The 25,744-nt window shown below is 43.0% G+C and overlaps 2 protein-coding genes across 2 annotated transcripts; both read right to left on the reverse strand.

Annotated features, from left to right (window-relative positions):
* Positions 1-224: 224 nt before the first annotated feature.
* On the reverse strand, positions 225-8,997 carry LOC147207985 (receptor for retinol uptake stra6-like). The gene is made up of 17 exons (XM_086107693.1): positions 8,760-8,997; positions 8,573-8,639; positions 7,143-7,228; positions 6,919-7,058; positions 5,782-5,948; positions 5,586-5,693; positions 5,170-5,240; positions 4,899-4,978; positions 4,747-4,808; positions 3,707-3,869; positions 3,555-3,630; positions 3,210-3,343; positions 2,875-2,992; positions 2,679-2,780; positions 2,390-2,553; positions 2,089-2,226; positions 225-1,360 (listed from the first exon to the last, which is right to left on the reverse strand). The coding sequence occupies exons 1-17, from the start codon at positions 8,858-8,860 to the stop codon at positions 1,113-1,115; spliced, it is 2,025 nt and encodes a 674-aa protein (XP_085963819.1). The 5' UTR covers positions 8,861-8,997; the 3' UTR covers positions 225-1,112.
* A 1,461-nt stretch (positions 8,998-10,458) lies between these two features.
* Positions 10,459-14,828, reverse strand: nr2e3 (nuclear receptor subfamily 2, group E, member 3). Its single transcript, XM_086107703.1, has 8 exons — positions 14,492-14,828; positions 14,050-14,200; positions 13,487-13,590; positions 13,112-13,402; positions 12,149-12,327; positions 11,784-12,024; positions 11,259-11,364; positions 10,459-10,944 (listed from the first exon to the last, which is right to left on the reverse strand). The coding sequence occupies exons 1-8, from the start codon at positions 14,817-14,819 to the stop codon at positions 10,812-10,814; spliced, it is 1,533 nt and encodes a 510-aa protein (XP_085963829.1). The 5' UTR covers positions 14,820-14,828; the 3' UTR covers positions 10,459-10,811.
* Positions 14,829-25,744: the final 10,916 nt, after the last annotated feature.

The raw sequence follows: 25,744 nt of genomic DNA on the forward strand, positions 1-25,744 counted from the left end.
ATCAGAGACAGAGAACGAGGAGAAAGGCAAATCTGATTTTTTTGTTTTGTTTGTTTGTTGGTGTGGTCTCAAAACTTCAAAGCAGAACTGACCAAATTTCCCAGTGTTCAATATCCAATTAACTCGTTTGCTCCCAAAGACGTTTTTAAACGTCTTTTCAGACTTGGTCCAGAATTGGCTGGTGCTGAATGAGCTAATAGATTAAGGACAGCTGCTATCTATCATAAAATCAAATCCGCCACCTTTATTTGTAAATGGCAACAGCTTTGCTCATTGCATTTATGCCCGAGACGTGCACTGTTGGGTTACTTCGACTTGTGATCGTAATATGCACGGTACAGTCGAGCCTCGTTACAACATACCGCGACTGACATAACAAATCTGCACAGTACAACGGTAGTTCCTCGTAACCGAAATAAAATAATAAAATGGCTGCGAGCTATGACGTATATTACAGTATGAGCGTTTATAGGTGTATAAACATGAACATGTTATACAGTATACACGTCAATTACAAATAACGTGTATACCGTATGAAGAAAAAAAAGATTTTATAAGACATGAAACAAACAACAGGAGCGCTCCTACTTCCTCTTTGGAAACATTCAGTCGGCAAATGTTACTCGCCGTAGGCAACGGCGCTCAAGACCGCGCCATGCTTCTGGAAGTACAACAATGTACGAGTCGATCAGTAGAGTTGCTAAGCAACGGAGGGGGAATCTCACGTGGGATAACTTGTTCATCGGCAAGGTCGGCGGCAGCAGTTAGCTTCCCACGGTTCGTTGTAACGATAAGCTTTTCTCTATTTTGTGGGGGAAATCTGGTCGTTAAAAAGACATTTATGTTATAAAGGTGTCTGTTGTAAGCAAAATCGGCAAATGGAAAACGATTTACGTGGAATTGGGACTTTGAAATGTGAGCGTCGTAGGGGTGAAAACGTCAACGGGGGACATTGAAACGAGGCTCAACCGTATTATAAATCATGGACGGTGGTTGCAGCACAGTCATGCAAATTAGCTTCTCACTTTTTTTAAAAATATCATCGAAGCGCCCGACTTCCTTCTGACATAATTTCGATTACAATAGTTTACAGCGCTGCGGCAATGAGCTTCTCAACGGGTTTTATCTTGGTTTTCATCGGATGGCTCAGTGGACGACGCCTCGCTCGCCTCCCTCTTGCTGTTTGTCTGCTTGCTGCGTTTTGGGCTGCCGTTGAGGACGCTCTCCAAGCTCTGCGTTGTCTGGAAGTGCTTCCTGGAGCCCAGGAGGGACGGGTTGTTGACCAACGTGTACACCAGCTGCCAGCGGGAGCGAATCCTACGACCGCCGGTCGATCTGCTCGGCGAGCTTTCCTGGATCCCTGCAAACATAGAGCAGGCTGCGAGGACAGAACCACATGCCGGTCTTGAGTGCTTGAGGCTCTATGACTCGGTCTCTTGTATTGTCACTGTTTTGTCTGCATCCTTTCCGCGGGCTGATTCCGCGTAGCTGAATGAGATAACCAAAATATGAGAGTTATTCGTACGATGGAGTGCCCACTTTGAGCAAAACCACAACAATGTTAAATTGAGTAGATCAAACCCAACTGGTGATCATGATTGTATTATTCAATGATGACAAGTACTGGAATTGAAACTTATTAGCATGAATCTAAAACCAGAATTCCCAATCTGTGTACTGCTGCGCATTGGTGTGATCTTAGCTTTGTTTTTTATTAGTTTTAGTGTTAGTTTTATATTTTTTTAATATATGTAATATTTGTGGTGCAAAGACAAAAGGTCTAAAAAAAAAAAAAAAAAAAAAAAGGTCATCAAGTTTTGTGTCATAAATCAATTCAAATGAGGGTTTCCGTACGGGCGTACGGCAGAATGGAACTAAATGAATTTAAAATGAACCCCAAAAGCTCATGCAAGATATTTCCTGACCAAGACAAAAATAAAGGACGTTTTCGCTACTATTAGTTAGTTTTATCAAGATGCATTTTCATCTTTATTTTCTTATAAACGAAAATGTTTCGTTCCATTTTAATTTTAGTCATGTATGACCTCGGTGCAGGGTGTGTGTGTGTGTGTGCAATTTAATGCCTACCTTCCTCTGCATCTCGTATTTTCTGGTCTGCTCGGCCGCCCTCAACCGTGACGTTCAGCAGCAACCCACAAAAAGCTTTCAACACCGGGTGTGTCTGGCTCACCTCCGTCTTCAGAAATTGTGTGTAATAATGATATGCTGGGGAGGGAGGTGGGGGGGGCGAAGGACACATGTCAGTGACATGAATTCCGCAATATCTTCAAACGTTTATTCTAGATGGACATTAAAGCATGAATTAATGGTGCTGCTGTTTTGCCCGAGTGCTGCGTTGTCACTGCTGCTTGTGGCCTTTCCACTGCACCTGGGTCATAGGCTTCTGCAGCGCGGTGCAGCAGACTGATGTCGACACGGCCAAGATGCACAATGTTGTACAGTGCCGTGATGACCATTCGCCATATCGCCACTATGAGTCCCACCACGGTGTTGATGAGAAATAACAGATAAGTCAGAAGGAACAAACTCCCCCTGGAAACACCCCCCCCCCCCCCAAAAAAACAGTTTAGAACATTCTTTCCCTTGATTATTAACCGTGAAGTGCTTTGCAATCAAGCTCAAAATATACAGCACCAAATGAATGTCGAATGCGGTACCTGTTATTTAAGTCTCGGGTGCCAGCGTCTTTTTTGACAAAGGCAAATTTGGCAGCGACATGCTGAAGCACAGTGACCAGGATCACTGTAACCCACGCAGGCCTAAGTCATCACACACACAGGTTCAAACTTATTCAATGTTAGCCCACTAAGAATGAAAAAAAAAGAAAGAATAGATGACCACTTGCTGACTGACCAAGCCTTGCCAGCAATCTGGAAGACCATGAGGTTGCGTCCGTAAAAGATGGGGATGATAATAAGGAAGACCAGGAACAAGAAGCAGATGAAAAACACCACCGTCTGGATTGCCATACCTGCCAAGATGGCACGCAACAAACACATGAATCGTTTTTCGACTGTGTTTCTAATATGCTCGCTATTGTGTCAGCAAATGAGTTAGGCAAAGCATGTTTCAGTGTTTTCAATTCAATTCAAGACGTCTTGGTTCCTGTAGTGTCATCATTGTTCCATCACATGATGGTCACGGATGATATGGTGACGTGTTGTTTTTTTTTTTTTTTTGAGCTGTACCCAGACAGACGATTGCAGCTTGGTATCCAGTCAAGCCCATCCAACACAAAACACCCGATTTAGATGGACGAAGGCTCTTCTGACTGTTGTAGAGGTTGTAGATTTCGCCCTTGTACAGTCCCCTCAGGTTTGACCTGAAGCACAGAGCACAAGGGAGTGATGGGTCACTTTCAATATGACCCTTTGTCCACTTTCTCCAGCACTTTTCCTCATAAGGTCACGACTAAGGCTGAGCCGATCCCAGCTAACGTTTAGCGACAGGCAAGGTCCTTTCTGGAGTGGTCGCCAGTCAAAGAGACAAAAGTCCATTCGTTTCTTGAGCGCTACGGACTCCAATTTTAGTACCTGTGGAGTACCATGGCCCTCATGAGCATCACCAGACTGACCACACAAGACAGGGTCATTGCACAGAGGTAGCAGACTGAAAAAAAAAAAAAAACGTACACACATTACACAAATTATCAATCCAAATGCATTTTTATTCGAGCGCCCCAAACCTTCCAGCAGCCAAGTGTAGAAAGTGACAATTCGGACAACCTCCATTCTGTCATCGGAGAGGATAATCCCAAATCCCAGTAAGAGGAAGGCAATGTTCTCATCAATACCGGCACGGACAATGTGGAGAATCGGGACAACCAAGACGACTAACAGTAGGGCTGTCTGAAAGACAAAAAAATGTTTCATGTAATGCACCAAAAAAAAAAGATCGACCACAATATGATCGACTGTACTCTCGAGTGTGAAGACAGGCTTTTAATTATTTAATGTATTCATTAACGTACGCCTTTTTTGACATCAAAATGGGCTTTGCGTGACTTCTTTCTATTGACAAAGACTGTAAATGTAAGAAAAGTATCAAATTGAAGTACCATAAAATCCTGTGAATAACATGCACCCGTGTGTAATGTGCCCCGTGCCCCAAAATCAACTTTAAAAAGCAAAACCTTTTCTCTGTACTTGATAATACTGATTTTTCTGGTATTCTTAATTATCAAAGTGAATAATCTGAATGAAGGAAGATTCAAAAGTTACCAATAAATTGTAAATGCTTTTGAATCCAGGTTCAAATCTATATTCTGTGCCATCCCCATGATGAAAGTCTTCCATAAAATTTTTAAAATCATGTTTTAAAACATGTTATTCTTCCATTGTATGCTCTTTTTGTCCTGTAAATAAGCAATATTTGTAAATCTCATGGCTTTGCATTTAACTCACTTTAACTCCGTAACTGCTTTAATTGTTGCACTGTTAATTACAGTTTGTGAAGCACATTAAGTTATGTTGTATATCAAATGCGCCATAAATCAGTGATTCTGTTTTTGTGGGGGGGGTTTCCCAAACAACCACTGGGTGCTGCTTTGGTTTTGGTAAATGTCTCAACAATTATGAAAAATTGTCATTTCTTTGGCATCTTAAAAAAAACAAAACAGAGATTTTAGCATGACATGTAAATCAAACATTGTGGTTAATACTCTTCGGTTTTCAAGTAGACTGTAATAAAATGAGGCGTCAAGGTGAGGTGCTCAAAATGACTTACATGGTATATCGCCACCAAAGCTACAAATACGGATACGGCCAGCTTTAGAGGGAAACGAAAGACTAAAAGAAGCACAAAAAAACAACAACAACAAAGCTAAGTGGAGCTCAGAATGAAAACGCCGATGTATTTTTGAAGTGAAATGCGCGCACCTTTTTCTGGAATATAAATATAACTCTTAGTCACTGCCAGTAGTCTCTCCACCGGTGTTGCTTTGTCAGACGACGAAGACCTGCAGAGTGTCAACAAAAACAACCCGTCAAAGCTCTCAAGGATATTCACCAACAATTTATAACTGGAGATGTCAATTTAAGAACACGGGAGGGAGCTTTATTGGGCCCTTAGAACACATACGTCGCCTTTAAATGACATCATTTCTTGTGGACTACTTAAATGCTGAACCGGCAAATGGTTTCAATTCACCTGACTGCTGTTGGCTCCTTCTTTTTCAGAAGGGCTTTGACATAGTCGCTGTAGTAGGAGCTTTCGAGGTCCTGCGAGAAAAAAGAATTCCGACTTTGGTCAAATGCTTTGTACGGGAACGTAGATGAAACATCCTATTTGCTAAAATTGTTCCCACAACTGTATGCAAATGATATCTGATGTCGAAACAAAACCTTGTATTTGGTTCCGTAGTGTGAGGGAAAAAGAAAAAAAAAACATCACAGGTCTTGTGTAATCAGCTCACAAAAAGCTCTTTATTGTAATCATGAACGTGATGCTTCACACTGCTCAAATACGTGTCGTTCAGTGGCACCGATATATGTGTTTTCATCCCTTTCCTGCTCACTACCTCACTCGACAAATTGCAAGCGAAGCCGCCAACAAGCATTTCTCACCTCTTCGGTCTTTGTTCCTGTGAAAAACAGCAAAGGAAACCGGACGCAAAGATACGCCAGGCAGGCCAGCTGAGGCAAACTTGCAAGCAAAGAGTAGAACTTATACAGCTGTGAAACGAATGGGAGACATTATCAGATGTTGGATAAAACGGGAGAAAGTAAAAATATATATATATATATATTCTTAATGCATTACCTCCGGAGTCTTTGGGCAGTCCAACTTTTGCCACAGCTGAATGCCAAAATGGCTGACGGAGAGCAGCGAGCCAAACACATAACCGGCCTTGTGCTGCAGAGTGCTACAAACCATCAGAGGGTAGTAGAGAACCGGATAGTAGAAGATGGCCGCTATCTTCATGAGCTCTACACAAACATGGAGGTGAGATCGTTGTGTCCTTTTTTTCGAGACATCAGGCACACGTTCTCTTACATTTTTTATGACGGCAGAATTGATATTGAGTTCTGGGTGATGTGGAAGACATGGAAGCTGATTCCATAGAAGGTTGATGTGTTAGCTTGGAGGTGTGAAAAATGTACTCTTAGCTATAACTGATAGATGTGATTTGTAAATTGTGCTTTGTCTCTTTTTGCACAGTATGTCTGTCATGGGTTTCTGTAACGTGTTCTCTCTCCTTTTGGGGCTGAAACGACCATTTAAGTGGGAACCACTTTGAAATATAAATAATTGACATTTATGGTTAGTTTGTTAGTTAGCACAGCAAAGCATGCTAGCTGTTTGCGCCAAAACAATTTGCTGAGTTGTTTTTACTTATATTTTTAAGTTGGGGGGGGGGGTGATAATGGACAACAGTTCTATAAACCTTCTTTGATGTGAAAATGCAGGGAAGCCATTTTTCTGCCACATTTTAGTTACCATTTTCCTTGCAGAGCCGTTATGACTGAAACCATATCATAACGATTTATTCAACTATTGTTTAAGTTTCTGTAATGAGGGGTTTGGTAACAAGAAAATGCTTACAGTATCACTCTTATTTATTACAAATGTGAATTTGAAATTTGAAAAGGGCAGGTTGGAAATTTTGGTAATCTGTGATTTGCCTTCGCGGGCCACATAAAAGGATGTGGCAGGCCAGATCTGGCCCCCGGGCCTTGACTTTGACACAGGTGCTCTAAAGGGTTAGTGGTGAGAGTCCCAACGGCATATTTTGAAATCCATTTTCCAGTTCCTGGACAGAGAGAACACGCAAACTCTGGAGTCCGGATTCAAAGCCCTGATCTCAAAACTGTGACATGGATATGTAAAAACACTGAGTCACTGTGCCGCCTACAGTAAATATATTTGAGATCTTTTCGTTGCACTCCGAATGGGCACCTTTGATATCAGCTGCTGTGTCTTTGGAGAAAGGCAGGGGATCAGGTGCAATCACCAGCATGGCCAGTTTGCTGAACAGCAGTCCAAACACAGCCATCGCCACACCTTTGCTCTGTGTCTGATCCAGGAAGTTGGTTGGACTGTGAGATCATGCAGGAGCATCAAACCATGCCGCACGGACATAATCGGTAATCCAAAAAAAATCAAGCACTAACAAAACTCGCCTCAAGATACTGGAGGATCCTCGTGTAAATCCTCGGCAGAATTGATTTCTTCGGGTCAGAGCTGCCAGAATTAGCACAATCACCAGCTGGGGAAAAAAGGGCCTCTGTTCACATTTATCAGGACGCATGAACTTTTATTTTGTTGGTACGCTTTCTTTAGTCTAAATCAGTGGATTGGACTGTAAATCCGGGACACTTCAGCCCAGTTGGATGACTGAAATGCACTTTGCTGTGGAGTCAGCCAATCCTCCATGAAGCATCTCCAGTTGGTCCCAAATGCTGCTGCTTACCTCTTGACTGGAACTTCTGAGAGGGAGCACATAACTCCTACTCTGGCATCCCTTCACTGGCTCCCGATACATTTGAGAGTTCTTTTGAAGATTCTATTATTTGTTGTCAAATCTATAAATGGCCTCGCCCCACCTTACCTCTCTCAGCTCCTCTCTGATTTTATTCTTTGGCCTTTGACTCAATATGAGACGTGATTTTTAGTTTGACATTTTTTGTGCCTATGACTGTTTTCGTAATTTTTTTTTTGTTCTATTCTTTGTTGTATGAATTATTTTTGGTCTGTATACGGCACTTTGTAAAGAACGGTCGGTAGTTGTTTTAAAGTGCTCGATAAATTTGAGCTGAGGTTTAGTTCTTTGACATTCTAAAATGAGCAAAGGTGCTATCATACCAAAACCGGAGGATTATTAAATAGTTAATAATTTGGATGTGGTAGTTTGGCCTATGGTGATATTGACAAACTGCAGTGCAGCAACTACTCGGTTATATTTCTTTTAAAAGGACACTGCAGTTGCATATGAAAACAATGCCATGAAATTGCAAAACAAAGTAGCGTCTTTTTTAACAACATACCAAACCCAAGCAAAGCTCTTATTCACTAAAATCCGATTGCCAAAGAAGAAACGAAAGTGAAAAGTAAATAGGTGAAGCTGTGGGTTGCAAAGCTACCTACTCCCTTGAACATAATAACTGTGTTGAATGAAGATTGATTTCTTTCTTTTTACTTTTTTTATCTACCTTATTTTCTGTCAAATTATTACTGTATATATGTTTTGTGTTCAATAAACAAACAAACAAACAAAAAAAAAGTCAAATTTATTGATCTAGCCCTTGATCATGAAAAAAAAGTCTCGAAGAGCTTTGGACCGTGAGCTCACTGATTTTTGTTGTTGTTGAATTCAGTAAACTTAATTTTGTCAAGTGGTTGCACACAATAAAATCATCTGGATCCAGATAATATTTTTGAGCTGACTTTACATCTACTTCAAAAATGTATCGCGGTCCAACCACAAAATAATATTGAGTAACTTCAACACGACCTTTTTTTCAGTGTATGTGGGGGGTCCACTGTAGCATGTTGTCCTTCACGGAGGTTTTAGCAGCTTTTTACTTGGCTTCTTTTTTCAGTGTGTACTTACCGATATAGAGAGCATGCATGTGTGAAAGATTGCATCATTCGCTGTTGGGGCACACGGTGGAATGACCCTGGAGGAGAAATACATGCAAATAAACTCATGTGGATCGATCTGTATTACAGTGTTGTGGAATGATTCAATGGCCGATCCTTCTTTTCCGATTTCAAGCTTGAGGGTGATCGATACTTACTCTTTGGGAGGCTTTGTAGGCTCTGCGTTCTTCAAGTACCAGTCGGAATATTCATAGTAGGAATACTCAAAAGGTTCCAATTCATCCTTGCTGTGGTTCATCGTTCCTGCTCGCTGAAGTCCAAAAGGTGACGTGGGACAAAAAAACCTCTCGCGCCTCTCTTTCCCACTTCGGTTCAGGTGACACGGGCCAGAACGGCTGACGCTGATGCAATGTTGCGACCAAACGGCGCACTGAATACCGTTAAGAATTATACACAGTAGATTAGCCGCTGCACAGCGGGGTGGGTGGGAGGCGGCGTGCAAGAAATGGAACAAGATTTTGACCGAAGGTGAACCCTGATGCCCAGTGAAGATTAGCTGTGCTATTCGGCTCGTATGTTCAACCAAAACTGAAGCAGTGAACCATTTGCATATTTACGGTTATTTATATGGGCAAAGATTTTTTTTTCTGGACCTTTTTATTGGCTGAAATACTCCATTCATTGTTTTTGTGCTCAGGCAAAAATTAGGCGTAAGATATTTCAATTGCTTTGGGGCCACCTTATGGTGTCCTGGTGCCAAGGAAATATGTTGGAGTGAAATGTTGGCCTGTGGCGTCCGTGAGCATTTAAAATCCTTTTGGCATTGCGGATGTGAAGCAAGGTTTTGTTATCGCCTTTCCCGGGCAATGAGCACTGCTCAGTGTGACAACTTTCATTTGTTGTTGTTGTTGTTGTTGTTTTGCTGGAGGCCCACGCACGATTTTAAAAGAGGAGTTGAAACGAGCAAAGGATCCAGGTTTCAGTTTGTCGTTTGTTATTTCGTGGGGGTGGGGGCTATTCCCATTTTTATAACAACACGTCTTGAAAAACACCGTACGCGATTTAGAGTCAAAACTGGTTCTTGTCATTTTCATGTTGCGACGTGGAATTAACCTTCATGCCTTGCTCTGCCTGTTACTGAAGAGACTAATCCCATTAGAAGATGAAAAGCTTCGGTCTAAACAAGGGAAACTTTTGTTTGCAGCCACCTTGGGTAGGGGGAAAAAAAATAACACAGCTCTTACCGATAAGGAATTAAATAGATTAAATAGACAAAATCAACATAAACTGGGAAATGTCACCACACCCTTGTCCAAAGTGGAACAAACTTGACACCTATTGTACCTGTAGCGTGAGCCCAACTCAGAGACAAAAGGAGCGCAAACCTTTTTATTTTTTTCTTATGATTGTGCTATGCGAGGGAAACCATTTTATAGTGTTTGGAACGAGACTACTGGGAAATCAGCTCTTCTCCCACTTTGACTTTGCTCCACCGCTCCAATCCTTCGAAATGCAAATGGGCAGTTGCGAATGTCGGAATCTGGTGCGCAATCAATATTTCGCACACCACTTCGTCGCAGCACTGATTGTATACATTAATCACACTCTGCACACGAAAGGACAAACTTTCAGCTGTGAATGCAAAGAGGCTTAATGGGTGTGGGAGCTCCGTCATATGATGGAGGCCGTGAGGCCCAGCGGAGCCACAGATTATCAGCGTTGCATGAGAATAATCCTAAACTGCTGCTTTTGCAACATAACTAGAAAAACAAATTTGGCTGAAAACACATTAAAAGCATGATGGCAATTTAATGTTTTCACTACTTCTTCGGTTTTCTTGTTCCTATACAGACAACGATATTGAAGGTTTGAAATCTTGAAAAAAATATTTTGGAATTTGTTAAAAGACCTTTAATGATTCAACCAAGTAATAAATGGCTTCTAAAGGTCAAATTTGCTTTTTTTTTTTTTTGATGACAGCTTTGAGTACCCAGTCCGTCTATCCACCCAGCAAATACATTTGTGCAATGTAATAGACAGCGGAAGGAGAAAAGAGAGAAACACTTGCAAGTGACTGTGATACTGAGCGTGTTAACACAAAAATCAGATTGTAAATAATACACCAAGAAGACGATACAGAATGAACCTGGCGTGGCAAGAGCGGACAGTGTGACCTTGAGATTCACCTTTGAGTTATCAAAGCAACAGCCTTCCTCCATACTGGTAGCAAATTGAAAACTACACGTTCTTCAGTTTTTAAACATGTCACACAGCAGTTTCTCCATCGGAGTGTTTCCGATGGTCCGTTGGAAGAACAGCAGCTCGATGCGCTCGGAATTCACAAAACGCAGCGACGGCAGAAGGAGCAGCAGCTTTCCAAACCTAAACAAAAAACAAAAAAAATTGATATCATTGCTACGATCTACCGTCACACTTTTATGACATTCATGTTTGTATCGTTGGATGTGGATTTAGTCATCTAATTTTCACATTTTCAACGCAGGTCGAAAAGTGTTACACCAGCAATTTCAGAGAAAAAAACCCATAATTGCAGTTTTATTTCAAATCTCGATTATATGCTGCATTGCATTTTTTTGTGTGTGTTTTTAGATGAAAAAGAGAACAGACTTGTTTTGACACCAGGAGCCAATGAAACAGTCGCTCTCATGATGAGCGATGACAAGACAAGATGTTACCTGGCCGGTTGAGCGGGGTAGTGAGAGCGGATATGTTGTCCCAGCATCACGTGCGACTGATCCTGAAGGTTCTCCACTTGCTCTGGATCTTTTAGACCGCGGGTCTCTGACGACGACAAGGAGTAACGAGAATGAATTCCAAAAACATGCGTGGCAGGTTAATGGAACACTCGAAATTGTCCCTAAGTGTTCTTCGTGAGTGCAGATAGTTGTTTGTCAATGTGTGCCCTGCGATTAGCTGGCAACCGGTTCAGGGTATCCCCCAGCTACTGCCCGAACACAACTGGGATAGGATAGAGCGAGCCCGTGACCCTTGTGTGGATATAGCGGTTCAGAAAATGGATGATTTTAAAGGTTGTCTTAAAAAATGTGAATGACCTTAACACTCACTAAAATTATTAAAAACGATTACTTTATGGATTATTTCTAATTGGGCTTAGTTTGAATATCATGTCCAGCAATTTGAAAATGAAATGATATTATTTCACTGAATGAAAAGGCCTTTTTCCGGCTTTGGCTCCTTACCAGGCTTAAAGAGCACAATGGCTTTGAGGCAGGCGAACTCCGTGGGGTCGACGGCGAGAGCCTTAAAGCGGCTGAAGACCTCCTGCAGGAGCCTCAGGTCCAGGCCGGTGAAGCTCGTCTTGCCCTGCATGCCTGGGCACAGGTCTGGCAAGGAGAGCAGGGGGCAGCTGTCCAGCGGTAGGGACCACTGGATTGCGCACAACAGGAAGAGCTCGCTCCATGCCTCCTCAAGTAAAATCACCTGCAGGCACAGCAAAAGGGTGAAACCTAGACCGACACTGCCATGCATCAGTTTCAAACTCGCAGCACATGAAATATTTATCCAGTGAATCCTCAGAGTGCATATATCAATGAGCATGTGTTACCTGGTCTCTGAAGGGCAGGTTGGAAAATACTGGCAGGTTCTTGGCCCACTTCACCGACATGAAGAGGAGCCTCGCTGAGGTCTCGTACACGTTTTCCGAGGTGGATGGGTAAAGTGCCATGTGGTACTCCGAAGACGCTCGCTCCGGCTCGTTGCTGGTCACATCGATGTTCTCGTCAACTGGAATAAAATAGGAAATGGCTTTTGCTGATGACGATCGCGGAGGTGTGTTTCCTTGTCTATTTTGTTCATATAAAAACATTGTTTTCAGTGAAAACCAGAAAGACTCATTTTCTTACGTATAAAAAAATGATTAATGGTACATCAAAATCCTTTAACATTACTGTTAAAAATGTACTTTTAATAAAGTACTATATATGTACTTTTAATAAAATACATGTTTACAGTAATATTTACGGGTTTTTCTCTTTTTAGCAAAACCAGTTGTCATTTTTGTGTTAAGCGGGGTTGTCGACGTCTGCTGAAAGTAGCTAATAAAGTAAATTTTAAGCTGTTACATTTTAAAACAAGGAATCAGTCACGTAACAGTTATTTTGACAATCAACGAATCAGTAACATAACAATTATCTTTAAAATCAAGTAATCTCAAAAGTAACTCAGTTACTTTTTCAAGGTAACGACGGCCAAACCGGACTGAAGGGAAAATTCAGTTTCCAGGAGCAACTAGCAGCCTTTTATGATTGGCACGCTCGCGGGGGTTGGGGGGGGGGGGGGGGGCACCGGAGATTTGGAGCACCATGAAACAAATTACCGGTGCTTTGGGCTCCGTCACTTAAGAGCAACAAAGTGAAGATACTGTCAATCCTGGGCCCTTGGAATCATGATTGGCTACACACCCTGACAGCTTCTCTGGGCCACGCTAATCCTGTATATCAGCACGATTCTGTTTTCTCCCACTCTACCTCCTGCAGAAAATATATCTGAAAGTAAAAAAGCTCCTCACCATCCTCAGGCTCCAGCTTGGCGCAGGTCTCGGCCGTCATGAGGCTGGCCATGAAGCGGTGATTGTTCTGCGGGCTGACGCAGCGTTGGGGGGGCACAGAGGAGCTGATGGCGACGGACGAGGTGATGTGGGGCCACGTGATGACGGAGCCGCTCGAGGAGGAAGAGGATGAGGACGATGAGGAGGAGGTGGTCTCCCTCGTGGTGGCCAGGTGCTCCTTCTCATGGTCCACATCGATGGAGTCCAGACGCACCTGCGCTGTGCTGCGGGGCTGCCGCTCATTCTGCACAGCTGGGAATCGCATGAAAAGGTTCGCATGAAAAAGTTGTCTTCCACGCGCCACGAAGATCTTCAAGTGTAATCCCACACATTTACCATCTTTATTCATGCCCGCCTGCAGGCACTTCTTCAGCCGGCAGGCCTGGCACTGGTTGCGATGTGCTTTGTCCACCGGACACATGCCTGTGCCTGCCTGACACCTGCAAACCAACAACCGCGTTTGCTGTCATTGATAAGCCGCATATTCGACTTTTCTAAAAACAACTGAGAGCCAATGGATAAGCGCTTTACATATTTCGGTACACTAGTATAAACTTTACTTTTGTGTGACACCGGCAGAGAACAACAAAAAATGATCTCGAGACTAAAATGGTTTCCATTGAAGCCTATAATTATAGTAAATTGCAGCCGCAACCAAAAAAACGGCATCATTAATTGAATACATTTGAGGGTGTCAATGAAAACAGTAGCGTTAACAAGTCAAACTTATTCATTCAACGTATGTCCTTATTTATCCCCAAATCACGACAACATCTTAATTCAACTCCACGCGTAAAATGACTGCACCTTTGACATTAAAATCACTTAAAAATTATTTTCCAATATATTTATCATAAAAAAAATAAAATAAAATTGGTGACACTATCTCACTGTCCTACCTGTAAATGAGTCTCCTCCTCACGCTGCGCTTGAAGAAGCCGCTGCAGCCGTTGCAGGCGTAAATGCCGTAGTGTTTTCCACTACTGGTGTCTCCGCACACTTTGCAGACCAGAGCAGGGCTGAGGGCTTTGCCAGGGGCCGGACTCTTGGCTGAGGGTCACAGACAAGTCGGTTATTTGCATTCATTCAGCGGCACATTCTGTCATACATGGTGGGCCTGCCATCTGCGGTGCGAGCCGAGTTTGTACCAAGCTGGCAGTGTGACAAGCCACACAATATTGCAACAGCATTTTGAGTGGATGATTCTCAAATTAAAACAATCCATGAACTGAATTGAATCCAAACAATGAAAAGAAATGAGCTATGGCGATCGTCTAGTTGGTAACGGCCAAAGCTCTTTCCTTGGAGTACACCTGTTGCTCATGAAGTTTTGGCTCTCACCTCCTCTGCTGTCGTCGGTCCCGCCGCTCCCGATCGACTCGGCGGGCGAACAGGAGGGCATCATTGGGATCTTTGTCAGGTGATCCTCCATCATTTTGAGGGAGAATGAACGATGATTGACAGAAGGGAAATAGCTGTCTCCCAATTCTGAAACAGTGCCTTGTGCTTCAAGAAGAAAAAAAAAAGTGGGGCCCGCTACAGCTCCCAATGCGCAGATGGCAACCTGAGTCCCCTGCAGAGCCTGGCAACCGGCTGCAGCTTCTGGTGCGCGGAAGCAGACTCGAGCCCCACACTTGCTGCACAGGTTGTATGTCCTTCCACCGACCATCCGGGTCCGTCACTGTCTGTGGGTGCTCCTCGGTGGCACCTCCTCAAAAGGGAGCTGGGGGGTGGGGGGGGGGGGGTGCTGGGGATTAGCCCCAAGTGCTTTGTAAGCAGCATGCCTATTTGTCATCCTCTTAATCTTTACTGTTCATCTAGTGGATCATTGAGTCACATTGCCCAAACATTTGTGATGCTAAGTCTCACAAAATGTGATGACCTCTTGAAGAGTTGCGACTTTAAGTCTCATTTATGTCGGTGCATCAGTGAACAACCCTGCTCTTCTTTAGTGGAGGACCTTTCATATGCTCATGGCATATCTCTGTGAGTGAGACACGTCATATATTTAGTCTGCATGATTGCCTGCCATTTGAAATGAATCCCAGTGTTTGCTCAGGAGCGGCCCATTAATTTCCATTTTGCTCTTTTTGACAAAATGCATATCACCCGCTACCCCATAACAGCATGGTGGGGTGCTCCAGGGGGACTAATAAAAATATGAATAGCTGATGTCGATGTGAATTTACCTCATAGGGATACACCATTTATTACGATTGAATTGGAATTATGGTTCCATGTAATTTTGAGTAGAGAAATGTGTCTGGGAGACTGTTAATAAGCTCATGGAGATCATGTAAAGTTTAAAAAAAAAAGGATGAGCAAAATCAGTTGGGCAATAGCTAAAAAATATCCAGTCGTGAATTTCCAATTGTGCTACGTTGGGCTCGCATATACACGCAAAGTTAAAATGAATAACAAAAAAACAGTAATTGGCTCCCCAAGTACTGCAATCATCTTCATCAAAAATGAGACACTGATTTCATTCTTTAAAAAAATAAATAAATAACATTAGCATCAACATTAACACTGTTCTTAAATTTTGGAAGGGGGGCTAAGGCGTTGATCTGTACTCAAATGATTATTAAATTAAAATCTATTGCACACATTTTACCAAAATTAAAATGAAAAAAAAAACAAACAGGCCTGGATGATTAAATGCAAATGTATTGAACTTAACGATTAAGTACCTAGTTTAAGCGACTATACAATTGCGCACAGTTTTAACATTTAATTCAGTGATTCTTTTGCATACCACTAGAGGGAGCCTGCCTAAAACTAGTGGTACTGGTATTCCACTTTCTGAGAGTCATTGCCCCTTATTGTGCTTGAGGTCACTTGAAAAATTTGAGAGGGTCCAAAAAATCGGCTGTCCTCATAATTGTCGGGCGGGGGGGAATCCAAATTAACACATTTTTTGGTCATTTGCCACTTTTTGGTGACATGCCCACCTACAATATATCCATTCATCAAATAGAAATTCTCTATCAATCAATTGGTATGACTAAATTAGGGATGAAGTAAAAATAAATGCCATTTACAAAGTGTGGTTGAGTGCAGTTGTAAATGACACTCCACAATAGCCATGGCTTTGCATTTTTTTTTCTATTCAAATTACTCAGGTTTTGCAACCCCCACAACGCCCCCTCCAACTCCCAATTAGATCTTCAAAACTTTTTCGTCTCACCAAATCAGGCTGCTCATTAAATTCCACGGAGACAATAATCAATAACTGCCTGTGCGTGGGCACCATATTTGTGGACTTTCAGATGAATCGATTGGCAGCGCTTCAATTTTCATCGACAGCAAAGCTCGTGACCACGATTGCTTGGAAACACGCAAAATGTATGTGAATCGAAGAAGTGTATGTACTTAATATTCAAATCACTGAAAAAAAGCGCACTGCCGAGCACATTTTGTGTCGCTGTCAGCACGTTTCAAGCGACACAACAAGAAGGCCGGAATAAAATGGCAAAAACAAGGTGGAAATCAGTTAAGTAGATTAGAGTTTGACCACATTTTGTCTGCCGGAACACCAGTCTTAGTCAATTGAAGAAGGGGGGGGGGGGGGGGGGGACACAATTAGCTCAAAAGATTAAAAGAGCAGCGAAGACACACTTCTTGAGGGCATCTTTGGCCATATGGTGACTACTCTTTTCATCCTTGCCCGCCACACTGTTGACCTTTGTAAGATTTCCCGCTTAATTAGTCCTCGGAGGTCAACATTTTAAAGACTCTGCATGGATTCACCTAATCGCACACTGATTACCTTTATGGAATCAATCACATTTTCGGTGGGCCAGGGACAGGGGGGGCAACTTTTATGTTCCATGACATACTTTGATGAACTTTTTTTTTGTTTTTGACCAAAAGAAAGAAGCCACACATTCATTGCCCGAGTCCCTTTTTTGTGGGGATTGAAAAAGAAGTTGCGATGGTAAACAACAGAAAACTATTTTCCACAGTGCAGAGACTACCCAACCCCCCCCCCCAAGAAAAAATGCCATATAGCAGACCACAATGATGTTAACATGAACATATCCACAGAAGTAGAAAAAGAGGCCATCATTTCGTTCCATCAGTTTTTCAACATCAAAGCAGAGTCTCTGGAGTCATGTATTATGCAGCAATCATTTACCCAATATTTACAGGCCACGCCTTTTAATATCCTGCCCGCGGGATCTCATGAATGATCAAGGAACCGCTTTATTATTCATTCAAATCATCTTTATGATGCTTTCGAATATGAGCTTCGTAATCATTTGTTTGAGGATATCGAATGGGCATCCAGAGAATAAATACCTTGATCGCTAGCATGACATCTGGAGACCTAAAACTGTTGGTGTGCTTCCTTGAAATGAATGTGCACATGAGGATAAGCGGCTTGGATAATAGATGGATGGATGGATGGATGGATGGATGGATGGGTATATTGTGGGGGTGACTTTGGTTGTGATGAGAAGCGCAGCTCGTGGCAGCGCTCAAGAATACGTGTCCATGCAAACGATGTCATAAGCTGGACTTTTAGGTGAAGACATGCTTACATGGGCAGGCCATAGATTATGCCTCGACAAATAGATTAGCATGGGAGCAGTCTAATATTAGGATTCAACGAATGATTAAGGGAGCGGTGTTATGTAATGATGAAAGGAGCTTCCCTGACATCAAGTCAAGTGGTTCTGTTCATTTTCTTTTAACTGTACATTTGAGACCTGCTTGGCTCGTGAGGGATTGGGTGTGCTTGGCGTACATTTTTTTATTTATTTTTTGTCTTTAGATGCTTTGTATGATGTTGTGGATTCATTTTTAATATTTTTTTTTCAATATTATTATTTGTATATGTTGGAAGTACCCCTTCACCTCGCAGTGCAGAGATGCTCCAGCCTTCCTCTGTGGAGTTTGCATGCTCTGCGTGGGTTTTCTCTGGGTACTCCGGTTTCCTGCCACATTCCAAAAACAGGCCGGGCAGGTTCGTGGAACGCTCCAAATTGTACCTGGGTGTGAATGTGAACCCGAATGGTTGCTCATCAATGTGTGCCCTGCGATTGGCTGGCGACCAGTTCAGGGTGCCCCCCCCCACCCCCGCCCACTGCCCCAAGACGGCTGGGATCGGCTCCAGCACCCCCGCGACCCTCGTGGCGTTAAAGCGGATCAGAAAATGGATGGATGGATGGAAGGAAGTACCCCCTCGTAAATGAGATGATGTATCTCAAAGGGATACTGTAGCCTTGAAAGCACATTTTCCCATATGAATTATTTGCTGCTCATTGCTTTAAAACACAGGTGTCAACCTCCGCTCCTCCTCTTTTTGATGTTTCCTTCCACCAACACACCCGATCGAAATGATCGGGATCATGATCAGGCTCCTGCAAAGCTTGCCGATGCGATGATCATTTGAATCAGGCGTGTCAGAGGAGGGAAACATCCAAAACATGCTAAATTCTGACCCTTTAGGACCACAGGTTGACACCTGTGCTTTAAAGCAATGAATAAACAAACGCTTGTTGTTTCATCTGAGAAATTCAAATACCTGTCATTTATTTTCAAAAAAGCGCCAAGGTATTCTCGCTCAAAAAGTATTTGGAACCTGGTCATCGTGAATTTTGCCATCTTAGTGGCAGGCGACATTCTTAACCATGTGACCTTGGATGCCCACATTGATCCACACTGTACTGTCTTTGGAGTCATGCGCTGAGAGGCAGTCATCAAATGAGCAAATCGATCATTTCAAAGAGGATAAACTTTTATGTCGTGTGTCCATGACTTTCCAAGACATCCCTCGTACATCTGTCTTTTCAAGAGACTTTGTGTGCAACCTCGTCCACGGGAGTGTTGCCGTGGATCATGAAGGGAATTCAAGGATGATTGTGTGAAGATGAAGGCGGGGGGTTTAAATCTGATCTGACCAGTGCTGACGGCAGCATTGCGACAGCGTCCTCCCGTCGGCCCTCCCTTGTCTGTGTGTGTGTGTGTGTGTGTGTGTGTGTGTGTGTTTTTGAGGGTTATATAACACTATGATAAACCCGCCTCTGGGATCTGACCGTGGAAACTGAGCCTCTTACCTGTACGTCAGGTGTGTCTGACAGCAGATCAGATCAGTCCACTCAGTGCAAGCCGACATGAACAGATACACACTCGGGTGTATTTTTCTTTTTTTTTTTTTTTCTGAAACTCATTCAAGCCCCTCCAAGGGAAATTAAACTCCATCCTCAATTATTTTATTTTTTTGCTGAGTAGACATAGAAGCAGATAGATTGAATTATAATTCATTGAAAATAGCATTGTGCAAATTTACCAAGACAAAGAACAGAATATGACTGATGATTTTTAAAAATCATATTCCAAAAGAAATTAGATGAATTCAAAACTCACCAACTCCCACCAAATTAAACAAGGTACCTTGGAAAGACAATTTAATCAAATATAAAATGCTCCGACATACCTCCTGATCAAATAAATAACCGAAGCATTTTTGGGAAGTGTTTGAAAACAAGCACACACTTCTCACTACCAGGTGTCCACCGTAGTCACAGCAAATTCTCAAAAAGTGCGCTCCATGCTTTCATATTTTGATGTTGGGGTTTTTGTTGTCATTGATTTTAAGTTAAGGTTCTTTGTACTCACTTTGCATATGTCGAGTGGCTGATGACTATAAGATGAAAGCTATGTCATTTGGTGTATTGTGATTGTAGAAATTAAGCATCAATCACTTGATACGTATAATCCCGGTCATGTGGCTCACTTCCAGTTGCGGGGCCCACCATCATCAAGTGGCCCACAATAGTGCCCGCGGGTCAACCACGTCGACGTGTAAATTGTTGGCAGAGGAACCGGGCCTGCCTGCCTTTTGCAGCCCACTCTCCCTGTCCTGACCTAGATCTCTGACAGTGAACAGCTGCTTCCTAAAGCGACGTCGTGCTGCCATCAGCAGAACAGCCAGGAGAGATAAACGTCAGATTGGACCTTCGCTGAGCCTCTTGATGCAGCTCAGTGCCCTGTGGTTCGTTTAGGCCATCCTCAAACACTTGGCAGCCAACTACTGCGTCTGTTGTGTGTGTGTTTGTAAGCTTCTCCTGCTTGTTTTAAAGAACAATGCCTGCATTCACTGCCTACAATCGTGACTGACCGCTGGAATTGAAGGCGCGTCGTCACGGTAACTGGAGAGAGTCACGTCACTCAGTCAGAAAGAAGAAATTTTGATAAGCATTCTTCATAACTTGGGAGGACCCGGAGAAAACCCACACAGGCACGGGGAGAACATACAAACTCCACCCAGGAAGGCCGGAGCCGGAATCGAACTCTGCGCCTCTGGACTGTGAGGCGGACATGTTAAGCGGTCGAACACCGTGGCGCAACCATATTCTGCAAGAAGGAGAGATACAGACGCTCGTTCCTACCGACTGCTGTCAGGCTGCTGAATAAAAATAGCAACAATAATATTAATAATAATTAAATGATGTGAAAAACAACTGTAAATAGCACTGCGATTTATCCATTTTGTATTTATATTGCACTTAATTGAACGGTGTTTGTTTGTTTTTTCTTCTTTCTTCTTTCTGCCTACATTCTTGCTGCTGGAGGCTGTAAATTTCCCCAGTGTGGGACAAATAAAGGATATCTTATCTTATTAGTTATTCAGGCTAGATTAAAACCTTCTAAGAATCCACATTCACATTTATTATATCAATATTTTTTGGGTCAGTAGAAACCTTTTCATCATGTAAACAATAAATTGTAATTAATAGGCACTAGAATACTCTTTGGTGGTGAACATGAGTGACGACCCCCGACCTGAACTGAAACAATCACATAAACGTGTTTGGTGTTGTACCACCAGATGTAGACCAAAAGGGTTTCTTGTTTTTTATTTATTTATTTCCTTAAAACAAAGGTATTGGTTGTTTGGTATCGTTAATGAAAACGAATGAAATTACCAAAAATAAAAAAATAAAACAAAAACAAAAAAAATATGAAGAAAATAAAAACCAAAAATGCTATTTAAAAAAACAAAGACAATCTGGAATCGAATCTGAAACGTATGGAATTCTCCACAACCCCAATGTGGGGCAAGCAGCATATAAAAACCGAACTGGTAGATTTCACGCAAGCGTCACTGTTCCGTGCACACCACGGCAAACTGTCTGACTCCTTAACTCATTGTTGTCTGCATTCTCATCCAAACAAGAAATCACTCCAGATACGCAAATACTGTACATCCTGAACTTTTCACGAATCCTCATTGAACCTACACGTGTGTGAAATCCTCCGAGTGGTTAAAATGTCAATCATCCTAAATCGGTTTAGATAATCCTTTGAATGTCAAGTGTCGGCAAAGAGTCGGATTATGACCGCTAGGTATGGTTCTACCTCGGCCAAGGAGATCATGTTTACGATTGTATTTTTTTTTGTGTTTCTTAATTGCGTCTCGTCAATGGAATCACTGGCGGGAGCTAACGTCAAGGGAGGAGCATCGATCGAGGAGCAAAGAATGTCATTTAGATGACATCATGGTTTCTTTGTGTCGTGTTAACGTCCTCAACTGAAGATGATCCAATAAATATCGAACGGAGACGATTCATCACCTTTTGCGACACAATTTGGACGAGAATAAGCATTTCCCTGTTTCTAAATTCACACCTCTCGACGTCATATGTGAGTAAAACAAACCAATGAAGCGCACGTCTGGCAGATGGCTATCAGTCCAAAAACCTAATTTACCTCGACCAGCGCCACCGCTGTTGCTGTGGCGGATTAGCACCCATGATTTTAGATTAGATTGGGGGGGCCCCTGTGGAAATGCAGAAGAAGCGAGCAGATTATGACAAATGAGGTAAATCAAGCAAACCATTGTTACGTTTCTGTAAGATCCAGAAATGTATCGCTGTCTATTTGCTTTGCTTCAACAGATGGGGGCACTTTAGGGTCTTCTGAGGCCACTGTGGAAAACTGTAAATGTTCAGATGCATGTGAGGGGTGAGGGGGGGGGGGGGGGGGGGGGTCAGAGTAACCGGACATCATCCACGCAAGCATGAGGAGAGCATGTAAGTGAATGCTGAATGATAAATTGATCAGGCAAAAATTTAAACAAAAAAAAGTCGTGTGTTTTTGTTAACAGAACGGTGTATGTAAAGGCTATGAGTTGGGACCGTGTTTTCCATCCATTCTCTTAACAATGAGAGCCACTTGGCTTCAATAGTGCTCTAATACCCGTCCACCCCCGGCTCACCCCCCGCAACCTCACGCTCAGGCTCATCTAGTGACTGCTGACGCAGCCATTACTCGCCAGTTTAAAGCAGCTCTTTGGCTGTGCAGCTCAGCCGCTTCGTTAAGGTTTTTTTGGGGGCAGGGGCTGAGTGCAAAGGGTCAGGCCATTGGGCATCTGGGATTACCGCCGGCCGCCATCTGCCATTCACATCATAAAAACCAGAGGGAGGAAATCAGTTGCCGGGATAAATATCCTACCCATTTAAAGATTGGTTAACCACGTCTATGTTTGTACACTCAATTATAGCTGATCAATGAGGTTAACGTCTCGTGAAGCATCTTCTTATTAGCCAGTACTAAACTCCAGGTGGAACTTGTGTTGACTGATATGCTGTCACGTGCAGACAATTTTACAGCAATTGGTAAAGACAATGCTGTAGCACACAGGTGTCAAACTCAAGGCCCGGGGGCCAGATCTGGCTCGCAGCATCATTTTATGTGGCCCGCGAAAGCAAATCAAGCATGTCAAGTTCCATGATGCTTGCTGAAGTCGGAACCAAAATTTCAAATTGTCATATGTCATCCACAATAAGAGTCATTATTCTTGACTTCTGAGTTTAAAACTAGTTCTTCATCAATTTGTTGTGCGCTGTGTATGTAAGATGTGGAGGGGATTAAACATTTATATGGTTTCACAAAATTCATAACGGCCCTCCAAGGGAAACCGTAACTACAATGTGACCCACGACAAAAATGAGTTTGACACCCCTGCAGTGTAGCAGATCGCCAGAATGATTTAAAATCACTCCCGTATTTTAACATTATTCGATCTGTGATGTTACCAAACATTGTTTTTTTAAACCATTTCAACAAGCTCGAAAAGAGATGAGGATACAGAACTCTTTACTTACATTTTTTTTAGTCACCATAAAACTGTGTTCCAGACAATTATCAGGATCCAAATATGAGGATTTGGTCTTAAATATACAGTGATGTATAGTACTTGTTAATGTAGATCCCAGGGGATAATCCTCCTCAAATCAATAAAACCATATACGATTACATTTCATTAGATTAGGCTCTCAAGAGTGTTTCATCATTCATGCTAGACTGACCAACATGATCCGAAATGGTCAGATGTTGTTTCGCGGCAGGCAGGCAGATGCCGCTCCATGTGAGTCAGGATTTTACAACAACTAATTGAAACAGATGCTCCGCATGGGCGCCACTTTTCCCGCAATTTTGATTTGTTTTTTTTTTTATAAATGTGTCACATTGTTAAATAATCGGCTCAGCCATAATTACAATAGTCTTCACGTCCTCTCTTTTTATGTTGCCTGCATTCAAATCTCCTTTTGCCTTAATCCTGGGAAGAACAATTCGTTTCCATGAAGTAGCCGTCGATGGCAAAATTCTTCTCATTAGCCGTTAACAGACAGCGGCTCCTACTTATGACGTACAACGCAGTGAGCCAATATGGCTACCCAAAGAAAGATACAGGGGGGGGGGGGGGGGGAGAGGTCATTGCAGTGCAGGTCATTTATTGTTTCATTGTGGCGTGTAATGCTCCATAGAGGCGTCAGTGAGGGATTAGCAAGTAGCGGCACATGTCAGGGAGTGAGAGTGTGGGCCCAAGCGTGCGCGACAGACCCTTCGTCATTGAGCTCAGGGCTGGCGGCACACGTCCGGCCACGCTTTGCTTATCGCAGCAGAGTCACACAGCGAACAGATGATGTTTTTACACGAGCACATGAAATGCTCACCTGCAAGCATGCGATGGCTCCTGTCAATACGGCCCAAAGAAACAGTCAGGAACATGCTAACCACAGCATGGTCTTTTAGTCATTTGAGAAACCTACTTTTCTTTTTTGTTTAAGTCTTCTGTTCATGTGTTTAAATGTCGTCAACGTCTGTTCTTTTAGTCATTTTGCTCGGCTCCTTTTATTTTCTCTGCTTTGCTTCAGAATGCCGTGAGCTGATGTGTTTGTCAATGCTTTTAGGTTTTGTGTCTTTGCTTGTGCGAAGCACATTGAGTTGCCTTGTGTACGAAACGTGCTTGCTATTTGTAAAAAAAGGAAAAGGATGTGGGATGAGAGATTTCCACGGACTCATCCATTCATAGCATCCATTACGTTCTTACGTTCCTCTCACATGCCGTGAAGTCGCTTACAGTTTCTGCAACCAATCTAAAGAAATGGCCGTATACAAAGTGAGTGTTGTATTTCTTCTGTTCTCTTCTTCCTTAGCCCGGCTAGCGTAGTGGTGAAAATGTCAAGTCAAGTCAAGTCAACAGTATTTATAGAGCACTTTCAAACAGCCATCGCTGCATACAAAGTGCTGTACATGGAGCAATTTAACATGCACAATAAACAGTAAGACAAATCGGTAATAAAGGCGGTAGAAAGCACCAAACAGTAAAACCAAGAACAAATCTAAGTCATGCTGAGTCGAATGCCAAAGAATACAAGTGAGTTTTGAGGAGGGTTTTGAAGATGGGCAGCGAGGAGGCTTGCCCAATGTTCAGTGGGAGGTCATTCCAGAGAGAGGGACCAGCAACAGAAAAGGCTCCATCCCCTCTGAGCCTCAGTTTAGTTCTTGGTACTTCTAATAAGGTCTGGTCCACAGACCTGAGGCGCCGGGCAGGTGTGTAGGGGCGGATGAGCTCAGCGAGGTAAGGTGGCGCGAGATTATTCAGAGATTTGAAAACAAATAAGAGGATCTTGAAAATAACTCTAAAATGAATGGGGAGCCAGTGAAGGGATGCCAGAGTAGGAGTTATGTGCTCCCTCTTACGAGTACCAGTCAAGAGGCGAGCGGCGGCATTCTGGACCAGCTGAAGGCGCTTAATGGAGGACTGGCTGACTCCAAAGTAAAGGGCATTGCGGTAATCGAGCCGGGATGTGACAAAGGCATGAATTACTGTCTCAACATGTGCTCATCCCTGGTCGATATCTTCTCACAGCATGTGAACGAGCTGAAAAGTTTTCCTCGGGTGCGTAGAATATTGAAAGATGGAAGTTAGAAGACATATGAATGGGTTCTAAACAGAAACAACATAAATTACATCTTAATGTATTTATCCATCCATTTTCCGAACCGCTTGATCCTCACTAGGGTCGCGCGGGGTGCTGGAGCCTATCCCAGCCATCTCCGGGCAGTAGGCGGGGGACACCCTGAATCAGTTGCCAGCCAATCGCAGGGCACACCGAGACGAACAACCATCCACGCCCACACTCACACCTAGGGACAATTTAGAGCGTCCAATCAGCCTGACATGCATGTTTTTGGAATGTGGGAGGAAACCGGAGCACCCGTAAAAAACCCACGCAGGCCCGGGGAGAACATGCAAACTCCACACAGGGAGGCCGGAGCTGGAATCGAACCCGGTAC

This window comes from Hippocampus guttulatus, chromosome 3 (assembly GCF_054856545.1).
Source record: "Hippocampus guttulatus isolate MCC_2025c chromosome 3, RoL_Hgut_1.0, whole genome shotgun sequence".
Lineage (NCBI taxonomy): Eukaryota > Metazoa > Chordata > Actinopteri > Syngnathiformes > Syngnathidae > Hippocampus > Hippocampus guttulatus.